The sequence below is a fragment of the Scardinius erythrophthalmus genome (assembly GCF_964197995.2).
Source record: "Scardinius erythrophthalmus genome assembly, chromosome: 12".
Taxonomy (NCBI): Eukaryota; Metazoa; Chordata; class Actinopteri; order Cypriniformes; family Leuciscidae; genus Scardinius; species Scardinius erythrophthalmus.
This window is the reverse complement of record NC_138232.1, coordinates 12,352,263-12,366,044: the sequence shown is the minus strand read 5'-3', so window position 1 is coordinate 12,366,044 and position 13,782 is coordinate 12,352,263. Positions and strand designations below refer to the sequence as shown.

The 13,782-nt window shown below is 38.6% G+C and overlaps 1 protein-coding gene across 1 annotated transcript; it reads left to right on the top strand.

Annotated features, from left to right (window-relative positions):
• The first annotated feature begins 1,959 nt into the window (after positions 1–1,959).
• Positions 1,960–13,782, top strand: stk35l (serine/threonine kinase 35, like). Its single transcript, XM_081379983.1, has 3 exons — positions 1,960–2,628; positions 5,883–6,638; positions 11,467–13,782. The coding sequence occupies exons 1-2, from the start codon at positions 2,175–2,177 to the stop codon at positions 6,605–6,607; spliced, it is 1,179 nt and encodes a 392-aa protein (XP_081236109.1). The 5' UTR covers positions 1,960–2,174; the 3' UTR covers positions 6,608–6,638; positions 11,467–13,782.

Sequence of the window (13,782 nt, the reverse complement as noted above, 5' to 3'; positions counted from 1 at the left end):
TATTAACATGAGAAAAAGAATGAATAGACTATAGCCTATTTGAGTCTTTGGGTCTCTGTGAGTCTTTGGGTCTCTCTCTCTCTGTGTGTGTGTGTGTGTGTGTGTGTGTGTGTGTGTGTGTGTGTGTGTGTGTGTGTGTGTGTGTGTGTGTGTGTGTGTGTGTGTGTGTGTGTGTGTGTGTGTGTGTGTGTGTGTGTGTGTGTGTGTGTGTGTGTGTGTGTGTGTGTGTGTGTGTGTGTGTGTGTGTGTGTGTGTGTGTGTGTGTGTGTGTGTGTGTGTGTGTGTGTGTGTGTGTGTGTGTGTGTGTGTGTGTGTGTGTGTGTGTGTGTGTGTGTGTGTGTGTGTGTGTGTGTGTGTGTGTGTGTGTGTGTGTGTGTGTGTATTGGGACAAAATGTCTCCCACAGAGACAAGTGGTGATCCCTTTTGGAAAATCTAAAAATACAGAAAGTTTTCTGTGATAGGTTAGGGAATAGAATGTACAGTTTTTACAGAATAAATTAGTTCTATAGAATATGCTCATAAAACATAAAAAACCCAACGTGTGTGTGTGTGTGTGTGTGTGTGTGTGTGTGTGTGTGTGTGTGTGTGTGTGTGTGTGTGTGTGTGTGTGTTGTGAGTGTTTAAAGAACACTCACAACATTTAAATTAAAATGTTTAATAAAAATCCTTTAGGAGCAAGCTGCAAGTTTCCAAAAGAAACAGTTTTGCTTATGTAACCTATATAAAGTGCATCCGATTTCCTCACTGACAAACAAAACATTGACCCATGTAAGCAGTGAGCCATTGATGTTGGCAGTGTTTTCAGACATGCCCTCACGCCTGTATGTGAATGTGGATGAGTGATGACATTTGAGGTCATTTTTTAAGGTCTGGGTCGTCCTCTTTTTTTATGAAATCACTGTTATATGCAGATGCACAGAAATAGTTAACAACATAAATACAGTAACAAAGACAATGCTTGTTTATTCTAAAAGGAGAATGAACAACATCTGCCACCTAATAATGTTGTCATCTTATGTAATCCATGTAAATCCTGTCCATCAATATCTGAACGTAATATACTTTATCTGCAAAGCTTATCGTCTTGTAATAACCTACAAATATTATTATTATTAAATATAAATTTAAGGTCAACAAAATTATAAACTTTACAAAGAACTCACTGTTCACACATATGTAACTCTTTTTTTAATTTAATGATTATACATTTTGCTACAAATATTTTAATATATATGAATCCTACCCGATAGCAGAATGAAAAAAATAAAAAAGTGACAATATTTCTAATTTATGTTCGACTGAAGGGAAGCCTCATAATGCTCCCTGTCGTGTCTGACCCGGTCTGACCACGTGTGTGCGCTGAGCTGTAGTAGAGCACATGCTGGAAGGACTAAACCAAATCTAATCCACAACAAGGGTGGCAACAGTTCACGTATGTACATGTATTTAGGTTTCCCACAGGGACATAGCCTGATCCTTGTTGATTGTATAATGTAACCTATGTATTTCTGAACGTGTATTGGAGTTATTCATTTCTAAATTAATATTATTATTATTTTTTTTATATATAGCCAAACATGTCTGTTGGTGTTCAGGTCAAATGGAGTAACCTAACTCCTAACTTCTTGATATTCACAACTCAAAATATATATATTTTTTTTTAAAGAAAAGAAAAAAGAATGCAATAAATAATACCTTTAAAATGCTTGAAAACGTTTGATTTTATGTAGCCTAGCCTGTGTAAATGGGAAGCGACGCTCGCTCATTTTCAAATGCACGAAACTCACATAAATACAAAGAAAGAATCCAAAGTTGTTTTAATTTAAAATATTTGATTACGCAAGAGGTTTCATCATATTTGGATCACCTCAACATTTTAACACCACTGATTTAACGTACCAAAATAGGCGTTTACATTGCGTGTGTTCTCATAGGTCAGGAATCCCCCCTGTAGAGGAAAGTGGGATGATCCAGTCAAGTTCTCACTTCATTCAAGGTTCATTCAGTTCAGCCTAGAAGCTCGACTGTGAATGAATCACGAGACCCCACTGTTACTGTGTGATGAAAATGCAGATGTCAAAGAATATTTAAGAGCTGCTGAACGTCCTCAAAATCTAGAAATATGAACGCGGAAGATATTTCCAAACGCACGCACAAAACGTGAGGAGGCGGGATGGATGCAAAGAACAGAGAGCGGCAACGGACACGGAACGCTTGCAACAGAACCGAAAGCGCCAGTGTCCTGCGCTCGCTCAGCGTCGACGACAATGAGACAATGGGAGACGAGTTGGACCGGGGTAAACATTGTGGTCTTGAACGACGGCTTTTTGCACCGCGGTACAGCTTGCTTCGTGAAGTTGGCAGGGGCAGTTATGGCGTTGTGTACGAAGCCATTGCCCGTAAATCAGGTGCGAGAGTGGCGGTGAAGAAGCTGCGCTGTGACGCGCCTGAGAATGTGGAGTTGGCGCTGGCGGAGTTTTGGGCTTTGACCAGCCTGGAGAAACGCCATGAGAATGTGGTCCAGCTGGAGGAGTGTGTGCTCCAGAGGAACGGGATGGCCCAGAAAATGAGCCATGGCAATAAGCGTTCAAAGCAGTATTTGAGGTTGGTGGAGACCTCGTTGAAAGGTAAGATGTTTGTTCTAGAAGGTCACGAGCTAACAGTAACGTTAGCTTTTGTTTGTGACAGTTCACTCATTTGGTAGAAATGACATTTTGGCCATTCAAAATCTGAATCATGTCAAGTTTGAGTAATTTCTCATTGTAATCTGAAACAAAACCGGTTAGAATCCATTGTTTGGCAGTGAGTCATGGCGTTCGGCGATGACACCGGACGTTTATAATGCGCATGTCTTTGTTCTACATTAAGATTGTTTACGTTTTATGTAAGAATGTTGCAAATGTCGGTCAGATTTGCCCTCCCCCACCCTCCTCTCGGTTATGAAACTCTTGAGTTTGGAAGTGGGGGAGGTGCTGGTGTTGGGGTCAAACCTTCTCCACACTGTCTATCCCGGGTTAGAACAATGAAGGAAGTTTGATTTCTTACATGACAACTGTGTAAATGATCTTACAAATGAAAGAGAGACAGTGGTGATTTAGGTCAGATAATCGAGGACAATTCGATCTCATTAATCTTAATCTGTTGGGCTGTCTTCATTGTGTGACTGCTTTCACGTGCAGATCTGAATTATGATGTAGGTTTTTGTACTGTATAATAGTGTTTCTTGAGGCATTTGCTTGGAAGCTGTTGCCCTAGTCTATATTTAGTGTACATGGGAGTGAAAGTAGGAAGAGGTGTTTAACTTCTAGATGGGCTATATGCTATCTATGAATAAATAAGTGATTTTAAGTGCTTCAAAAGTGTAGTTTCTGACTTTTCGAAGGTTTGTAGTGAACAGTTTTTGTTTAAATGATTGTATGTGTCTAAAAATGATGGCTTAGGCTAAAAGCTCCAGGTTATGTGAAAATAACTGAAAGTCCCACTCCCAACTCTTCAACCAGTCAAGCAAGGGTTCTTGTTTAAGTAACAGGTGTTTTGTTACTGATGCAGTCAGTATTTTTTGTTTTACTCAAATACATTTTGATGTATTTTGAGTCACTGCAACTTCAAGTGCAGCACAGTGTATGTGAGACAATAAAACACTAAATTAAATCTTGAGTAAGATTCTCACAACAGGACAACGCAATATTGAGACAATCCACCTTCATGTTAAAGTTATTTCTAAAACATTGTTTACTACTTAATATATATATTTGAAGTCTCTTCTAACGACCTGATGAGTTGAAACGTGTGTTTCAGGGAGACATACAAAATGTGCAGAATTGGGGGTACTCCAGGACCAGGGTTGGGAACCACTGCTTTAAGCCAGGCATACACTGATTTTCGTCTAAATCTGAGCTGATTTCTAAGTCATGTTTAGAGCCTGGGACAAACCAAGCCGACTTCAAAGAACCAGCGGCGACGGAAACCGACAGTTTTGTCGCCTCGCGTCACCTGCGTCTGGACAGCACAGACTACAGCCAACTGCAAACTAGCACGTGCGTTCTGTGTGTAAGGAATTAACTGTCTATATCAGCAAGTATCAGTAGTCTATATTCGTCATTCAAAAGGTGAAACCTAAACAAGGATATACAAGAAGCGCACGGATATACGAAAAGTTAACAAAGCAGTGCTTGCTTACCATCTTGAATAGCCTATCAGTTATGTTGATAACTTTCTTCATTTTAAGTGGTTCATGTTATGATGGAAGTATTCCCATTTTGGAATGCTCGGGTAGAATAACATAACATAACATTAGATCTTGACATCAACGGTCTCCCGGCCTTAACATAAATTAAACCATGGCGGCATGAAATAGCTATACTAGCCTATATGTGCTGGGCAACGATTAACCTTGATTAACCACATCCAAAATAAAAGTTTGTGTTTACATAATATATATGTGTGTATTATTATGTCACATATATGTGTGCATTATTTTGTATATAATACACGCATATGTGTGTGTATTAAGAAATATTTGCATGTATATGCTGTATATAATAAGATTTTTTTCTTAAATATAAACAGGCATATGTGTGTATACAAAATAATTATACACAGTACACACACATATATTATGTAAACACAAATTTTTATTTTGGATGCGATTAATCGTTGCCCAGCACTAATATTTTACGAAATATAAACAAAAATTATCGTTTTTGTAACTATGCGAGTGGAACCGCTTCTCATGGCACAAGCGAATGGGTCCTACGTTTATTTCACATGTATATTGTGAGCAGTCAAGTCGCAGCTCTTTGGCTTTACATTGCATGCGATTTACTCGTACATTGAGAGATTGTATATTAACAAAAACATTGTTGAAATCGCACAGTGTATGCCCGGCTTTAGACTTTTTTTGTGGTGGTGTGATGATAGCACCTTTGAAAAAGAACTGTGAGATTCACAAATGTTTTATTTATATTTACAGCAGCATGTGCAGATTCAGGTAATGCTTGCTCAGACATAGGAAGTGATAAAAATAAAACCCATGAAAGTACAGGGCCACATTTATAATTACACTAAGGCACTTTGGCTTGTATCAGGAAATACAAGTCCGTCTTTGTTGTTCATATGGGAGCTAGTCCAGTCCTGTGAGAAGAAACCAAAATGGCTTCAAACTGGTTCCACTGCAATTCAGCCTCTGAAACTGATGACAAAGCAATTCTTCCATTGCATTAACTCCTCCTTTTGTCTGGTGCTCTCATTCTCTCACCTTTTAATATGTTTACTTTAATGTTATGTGCAAGGTTTTCCCACAGTTTTTGTTCCTGTGTTGTTGTTTTTTTCTTTTCCTAAAGCAGAAGGTTGGTGCGTTACATAGTGAAGGGCCAAACCCTTCTTTAAAAGCCTAAAGCTTTACCTCAAACTCCCTTTGAGACAAATCGGTTCACTTGTCGGCCATATTCGTAACACCCTGGGCAGCTATTTCCAGGCATGCATGTACAGCTCACACAACTTATAATTTGCCAAAGTTACATTTCAGTTACACATTTCAAATCAGCAATTTGACAACAATGGTGTCATAAATTGTGCTAATGTGCATTCTAGAGTAAACAAAGAAAAAGAAGTTTTGCTCTTTCAACTGCACAGCAAGACATAAAAGAGGATTGGTGTGCGAAACTACAGCTGCTTTTGAGCATTACAATTTCTCCCATTCATTAATGAGTGGACTTTCTCTGCCTTATACAGTCTCTGGTTTATGTTACAGCCACAATTTAATGCCTGCAGAGGCATGTGCTTATTAGGGAAAGGAACATTCTTAATTGTTAACATTGTTAACTGATTTGAACACACTCAATTATATTAATCTCTAGGTATGTTCTTTGTGTACTTTCAGGTGAGCGTGTATTGTCATGTCCTGATGAGCCCTGCTACCTCTGGTTTGTAATGGAGTTCTGCGAGGGAGGCGACCTGAATCAGTTCATCCTGTCTCGTCAGCCCGATCCCTGCACCAATGCCAGCTTCATGATGCAGCTGAGCAGCGCTGTGGCATTCCTGCATCAAAACAACATTGTTCACAGAGACCTTAAACCAGATAATATCCTCATTTCGCAGCGTTCTGGCACACCTGTGTTGAAAGTGGCTGATTTTGGACTGAGCAAAGTTTGTGCAGGTCTTGGTGCCGGAGTACGGGACACAGAGGAGGGACGAGACAAAAACAAGAATAGTATTAACATCAACAAGTTCTGGCTCTCATCGGCATGCGGCTCGGACTTTTACATGGCACCGGAAGTGTGGGAAGGACATTACACAGCCAAAGCAGACATTTTTGCTCTGGGCATTATCATCTGGGCCATGATCGAGAGAATCACGTTCATTGACGCTGAATCGAAGAGGGAACTGCTCGGGACGTATGTGCGGCAGGGTTCTGACATTGTCCCGGTTGGAGAGGCGCTTCTGGAGAACCCAAAGATGGTGTTGAGTATTCCCCAGCGCAGACGCTCACACATGTCCGAGGCGCTCCGGAAACTTTTGCAGGACATGCTGGCCGTCAATCCTCAGGACCGACCAGACGCATTAGAGCTACACAGCAGAATGGGAAAGGTCACATGTGCAGCGTAAAATCTGAACTTTGACCTGAATGCACACACAGGTATGTCTTTGCCAGTGAAGTTTCCATAAATGTACAGATATGGTTGTTTTTGGCTTTTATGTTTTTGTGTGAAGGTTCATGTTTCCAGATGCAGTAATAGCAGCTAATAACAATACTATACTATATTATCTCTCTTAAAGAAAAACACATTAACACACAGGGATGAGCGATATACCAATAGAAATTTGACAATAGAAAATTTGCATCTTTGTTCCATTGCGTTTACTTGTCCTAGTTCTTATTTTATTACTGAGTGTTTACTTTTTACTTCGGCCTACTTTTCTTGTGATGGTGAAATTGATATCAAGAATTGTGAAATTTCAATGGCATCCAAAAAGTTGGCAGACTTGGCACAATAACCTTATTTCCAGCAAAAATAACTATAATGGTTGATTGTGTATTAAATTGTTTTTGCCTGTTTTAATATTTAGATCATCCTCTAGTACCAGGTTAAAATGATAACGATAGATTTTGGCAATTATTATTTACTCCTTACATGTCTCTATTTCTTGAGGAGCACTTTGCCATTAAAGAGTGCATTTTGGAGTGATCTGATGTGTGTGTGCGCACATGTACAGTATCTCACAAAAGTGAGTACACCCCTCACAGTTCAGCAAACATTTTAGTAGGCTATATCTACTCAAGGGACAATACTATAGAAATGAAACTTGGATATATATTTATAGAGTAGTCAATGTGCTGCTTGTATAGCAAGTATGTATTTACTATCCTCTGAAAATAACTCAACATACAGCCATTATTGTCAAAAAAGCTGGCAACAAAAGTGAGTACACCCTAAGTGAACATGTCAAAACTGTGTCCAAAGTGTCAATATTTTGTGTGAGCACCATTGTTATCTAGCACTGCCGTAATCCTCCTAGGCATGGAATCCACCAGAGCTGCACAGGTTGTTGCTGGGACACATGACATCAGGGAGCTGCTGGATGTTAGACACATGGTGCTTCTCCACCTTCCGCTTGAGGATGCCCCACAGTGCTCAATAGGGTTCAGGTCTGGAGACATACTTGGCCACTCCATCACCTTCAGCTTCCTCAGCAAGGCACTTGTCATCTTGGCGGTGTGTTTGGGGCCGTACGGCCCAGTTTCTGAAGGGAGGGCATCATGTTCTGCTTCAGAATGTCATAGTACATGTTGGAATCTATGTTTCCCTCAATGAAGCTCAGCTCTCCAGTACCAGTAGCACTCATGCAGCCCCAGACCATGATGCTACCACCACCATGCTTGACTGTAGGCAAGACACAATTTCCTTGGTTCTCCTCACCAGTGCGTCGCCACACATGCTGGACTCCATCTGAGCCAAACAGTTTATCCTAGTCTCTTCAGACCACAGGACATGGTTCCAGTAATTCATGCTCTTGGACAGGTTGCTTTCAGCAAACTGTTTGTGGGCTTTCTTGTGAGCCAGCTTCAGAAGAGGCTTCCTTCTGGGACGGCCATGCAAACCGACTTGTTACAGTGTGCAGTGTATGGTCTGAGCACTGACAAGCTGACCTTCCGCTTCTGCAACCTCTAAAGCAATGCTGGCAGCACTCATGCATCTGTTTTTTGAAGCCAGCTTCTGCACCTGACGTACAGCACGAGGACTCAACTTATTTGATTGACCCTTGCAAGGCCTGTTCGAAGTGGAAGCCGTCTTGGAATACCTCTATATGACCCTGGCCACTGTACTGTTACTCAGTTTCAGGGTGTTACCGATCTTCTTATAGCTTAGGTCAACTTTGTGGAGAGCAACAATTCTAATTCTCAAATCCTTAGAGAGTTGCCATGTTGAACATCCAGTGGTCAGTATGAAAGAATTGTACTCAAAGCACAAATTTTAACTGCTCTAATACAAGATACACAAATTTGTATGGTCCTGTCAAGCAGACAAAAACATGAAAATGATGAATAGGACGTACAGCTATTATCACTTTGGACTCACTTTTGTTGCCAGCTATTTTGACAATAATGGCTGTATGTTGAGTTATTTTCAGAGGACAGTAAATATATACTGCTATACAAGCAGCACATTGACTACTCTAAAATATATCCAACTTTCATTTCTAAAGTATTGTCCCTTGATAAGATATACTAAAATGTTTGCTGAAATGTGAGGGGTGTACTCACTTTCGTGAGATACTGTAACAGTTTTTAGGGCGTTTTAAAGTTGTTTTTAACTTATTAGTCTTAGTTTATAACATTTGGCATGGCATTTATCAGTGATATCAGCCAGAATTTTAATATTGATGCATCCTTAACAACATCATCTCTATTTCCACATGACTGTCCCAGGGGTGTGATTATTTTGATGAGTTACCATTAGTGGGGTGGAAAAAAATAAGACGTGATATAGGTTTTGAATCTAAGTAAAACCATGCACTGCAGACTTCTGCAAAATCATAAGTAATACATTACAGTAAGTTAACTTGGTTTTTATTATTGATTTTGGATATCATCTTCATTGTCTTTCCAGGGGATATATTGCCAGTTGTTTCTGTTCTTTTTACTTATTACTAGTGTTATGCGTTTTGATCATGATGTGATTTTTTTCACAGACGTTCAGAGACCTCCTGTTGGCGTGCTATAAGAGCCTCTTTTGTTTTTAAAAGTGCATGCTGGGATAGCTGTTATACAACCACACCCATTCACCACCACCCCTCCTCTTACGCTCCCCATCCCTTATTCTCTCTCTCTTTTCCATACCCTTTGCCCCGGGGGACAGTGCTCATCAGGCAGACCAGGAGACTGGGAGTTGTTCCTAGTTCAATGATGGAAAGATTTTTGTTTTGACATGCCACACACAACTGACAGTTCCTTGCAGAGACCAGAATTTAGACTAAAGGTAGTGCTGCATTAGGGATGCACAATATGTACTATTTAATTTAAATATCAACCTTTTAGTGCTTAGTAAATATAGCATTAATATAATTAACAGTGTATTGATATTGACCACACTTTTAATATCTGCACATCATTCAGTTTTTTCATTGTAAAACTGCGAAATGTTTTGTTTTTAAGTTTGATTGGTTTGACATAGCATTTAAAACTGATGTATTTTAGAGTTGAATATCAGTCATTTAAATATTATTTGTGTGTTAATGAATATGAAAGGCAGGGGCCATTTTGAGGACATTACAGCTGTCTGCTTCTCCCTCCAGTCGTCTTTTGTTGACCATCCCCCTCTCCTTCTCCTACCGTTGCTACATTCAAAGCGGAATAGAATACTGCATGCATGGAGCCTCTTGGCTAATTTGCTCTCAGACAGTGGTGTGTGTGCGTGCGGGACGTGAGAGTGTGTGGTTTGTAGTTCGAGTGACTGCAGCGGGGCTTTAATAGCTATTCCTGACTCAGCACATAGTTTGAGCTGCAGGATATGAGGAGGAGGGGTGAGGTCTTTATACTGTATGTACCGGTAGCTGAGATCAAGCTGCACTCGTGCTGACTAATGACAGATAGCCTGCAAAGACTTTTATTATTTGTGTTGTGTTTGAATGCTTGTAAATCTGGTCACAAGCAATCGAGATTCAGACCCATTTGAGGCATTATGCAACGCTATCGTGACATCACCACTCCTGTGTTTTTTTTAGCCTGTCACTCAAAAGATAGAAAATGCATGGTCCCTCTTTTCTTTTTCTCTTTCTTTTTCTTTTTCTATTTTTGTGAAAAGTGTGGTTTTCTCTCGTCTGGGTTCCTATGGTCAGTGGAAAACCTGGAAATATCAGGAAATCATGATTTTTTTTTTTTGATTTTTTTTTGTGAATTTTTTTTTTATTTATATTTATTTTTTAAAACATTTAATTGGATGGGAATTGCTGTTTTTGAAATCCTTACCCAGTAGCAGGGCTGCCCTCAGGCCTTGACTAGTAGTCGTTCATTTAAGTGATTAGTCGACTAATCGCACGTTTACATTAAAAAGCCATAGATCATAATAATGAGCCTTTAAGTGCCTATAGCTGTATCATTTCTGTGTTTTCGGCTGCAGAGATTAAGTCGACGATGCTGACTTGTCATCTCCACAGTAGTGGACACGCATATATGCACGTTTCATACGGATTACATAATCTGAGAATATTTGTTTTCCACTTGAATTGGTTCATTTAAAAGTAGACATTTCAAGCTTTCTATAGATATATTGTGAGGTAAGTATACACTGAGTTTCTGTTCATTTTTGTGACGTGCTCAAGTTCACAGAGACCGAGACGGCAGAAAGCGCATCCTGATTGTTTTCATTATTTTACAAAAGCAGTTTACAGAAATAAAGGTAGACCCTTTACAGTTTGCATTACTCTTATCTGTAATGTATGACCAAAAATGACAGAGTATTTTAAATTAAAAACAAGTGATGGCGCCGGCGCCTGTATGTCATGCAGTAAGCGCGCTCTCCACACAAACACAGATATGCGCCTAATAATAGCGCACTTTTATCTAGGTTAACATTAGTGCGAGCGGATTTGTAAAGTTGCTACTGCTTGTATGTTTCAAGTGATAAGCCATATTTGAGGTCGATGAATGGATTTCCTGCCATTAACAATCTTTCCATCACGGACTGTGTAATTTTGCCACTTCCTGTGGAGGTTTTTTTCTTTCTGCGACTGACCGTCTAATTGACTATTAGGGGGTAGCCCTATGCAGTAGTAATCATGAATGACTGAAAAATCATGAAAATGAATTGGTCAAAACATGTTTTTTCTTCATCTGTTTTATATTTATTTCTGCTGTTTTAGTCTTTCATGTTCTTAGGAAAAGTCCTTATAATCAAATGTGTGACTATTTTAAGCACCAATTCTAATGACTTGTTTTTGTTTATTTTTGTTTTCATTCTTTTTAGGTTTTCCCTTTCCACATCAGCCCAGAAGGGACCACATTGCTTGGACAACTGTGAATCTTCCATTGCGGATTTAATGTGAAGAGTACGAAGTGCTCAACTTGAACATCAATACAAATAGATTTTCAACTGACCTTTCACTTTTTTTTGTTTACAGTAGTGATTTAAACGAATCATTCAGCAAGCCCAGAAGTGTTCAGCCTAACTCAATCATCAGTTACGTCACTAAAAGTGAAGTAAAGCTAAAAACAATGTTGTGATACAGTGAGTACAATCAAGCTAAAACAAGCAAGCTATTTATTAGTCTTACTGAAGGACTAGGACTCTAAAATTATTCATGGAGCTTCCCTAGTTGCTCATATTCTCAAAACAATCTTTTGCCATAAATAACAGTCAACAGAAGTATTTCAGTTAATTTATCAAGTTTTATGAGCAGTAAACATTAGGTTTTTTTCAAGACTTCAGTTTTAGTGCACAAACAATTCACAGATGTTAGGTTTCAGAGATATTTGTTTTTTATTTTATTTAGAAAAAAATTGCAATACATAGATTGCAATACTAGATACTTGACTACGTTTTGAGCTCATCACGTCACCAAACAAGCTTCATAGTCTTACACTTGTCCAACCAGTTGGTCTTAATTGAGTTAAAAACTTAACTCCACTGGACTTGATCATATTTATCTTTGCTATGTCGCATCGCAATAGCTAAAATTATAATTAAAGACTAATTTTCTAATCTTGATTTTAAATTGCTATTAAAATGCTCATCTTAAGCCTAAGCCCAATATTGAGATTTTTTCCCCTCCTTGAATGCAGATTTAATCTGGTGCCTTGAAGTCTAGTGATATTGAGATTTTCTTTTAGGTTGTTTTGTTTTACAGCTTTATCTTTTAAACATGCAGTACATTCTCCAAGATTTTAATATTTAAACACTTTACATATTAGGCGTGTGTAGTTTAACCATTTAGGTGCCAGTTTTACATTGTGTGAGATTTTTTTTTTTTTTTTTTTTTGCCCAAAAAGATTGATTGATTCTGGTGTCCATTTATAATGCCACTGTCAACTTTGTAAAACCGTGTGAACATCCCTACTGCACAGACACACACATACACTTATACAGTTTCACAGATTAGTTGTTTTTGGACTTGGAAGAGAAGGTTATAGATTGATTATGAATATTTCCTTTTTGTTAGCTGATTACTTGGATTTGTTCTCAAAAACAGGATGGGAGCTTCAAAATGGCACCATTGGATTCTTGCATTCCCATCCTAAATGCTTCATAGAAAACAAGTTGGTATGTCTGTGTGTGTTTGACTGTTTCCAAGTGTGATTTTGCTTGACAGTTTGTGTGTGTTATAATTCTACCTCAACACTCTTGTGTTTTAGTAACTACTTCACTAAATGAACTTGCAGTGCTTTCTGTTTTTTGGAGAGAATAGTAGTTAATGTTTTCCAGATGGTTTATTTATTTATATTTTTTTGAATAATAAATCTATAATGTCAAACTTTTAGTAACTTTATTCCCTTTTGTTTACTGCTTATTGCTGTCTGCTGTAGAAGAAACTTGAGGCTTGTGAGAACAAGATTTTTATTTAATTTTTGTGGGATTGAATCACCCTCAGGTTTAAGGTGTTGTAATATTCTGGGCCGTATGGTTCTTCACTTGGGAACAAAAATGGTTCTGTTACTTTATATGTTCACATTTCAATCAGGAAATGCTTTTTGTTTTGAATGGGAGCATTTTAAAATTTACATTTATTTTCCCGAACGGCATTTTAAATGATTGTATGCTTAATGAGGGTCAGTTAATCATGGTGAGAGTTGGTAAATGTTTTTACATTTTCTTTATTGTTCACTCAGTTACTCCTCTTTTCAGTTTGGATGTTTCAGAGGGCACAAACAGAATTTTGTCATAGCAGTCAGATGAACCACAGTATTAGACTGCACTTGCGCTGAGGAGAGTGAACCAAGCATAATAGAAGCTCACTCTTTGTATCCTCTCTTTTGCTCATGTTTTTCTTTGTATTCCTTGTGGTCCAATTTTGACTGTACAACGCACTCGTCTATGCAACCTTTCCTTCTCTGACACTATGTGATGCTGCTCTGCTTAACTAGCCTCTTCAGACCTTAACGTTTTTGTTATTCTTTTGTGCTCATTTAATGACCTTTTTGTGGAGCACTTTGTGCTTTTTGTGTGAAAGTCTGACATTTTTTTTACGGACTTTCCTTTGTGTAAAGCACACTAGAGCTGTGTTGAAAGCTTCACTCTTTTGGGTGGCATTTTGATGTTTTGGATCAATAAACCATGTAAAAGCAT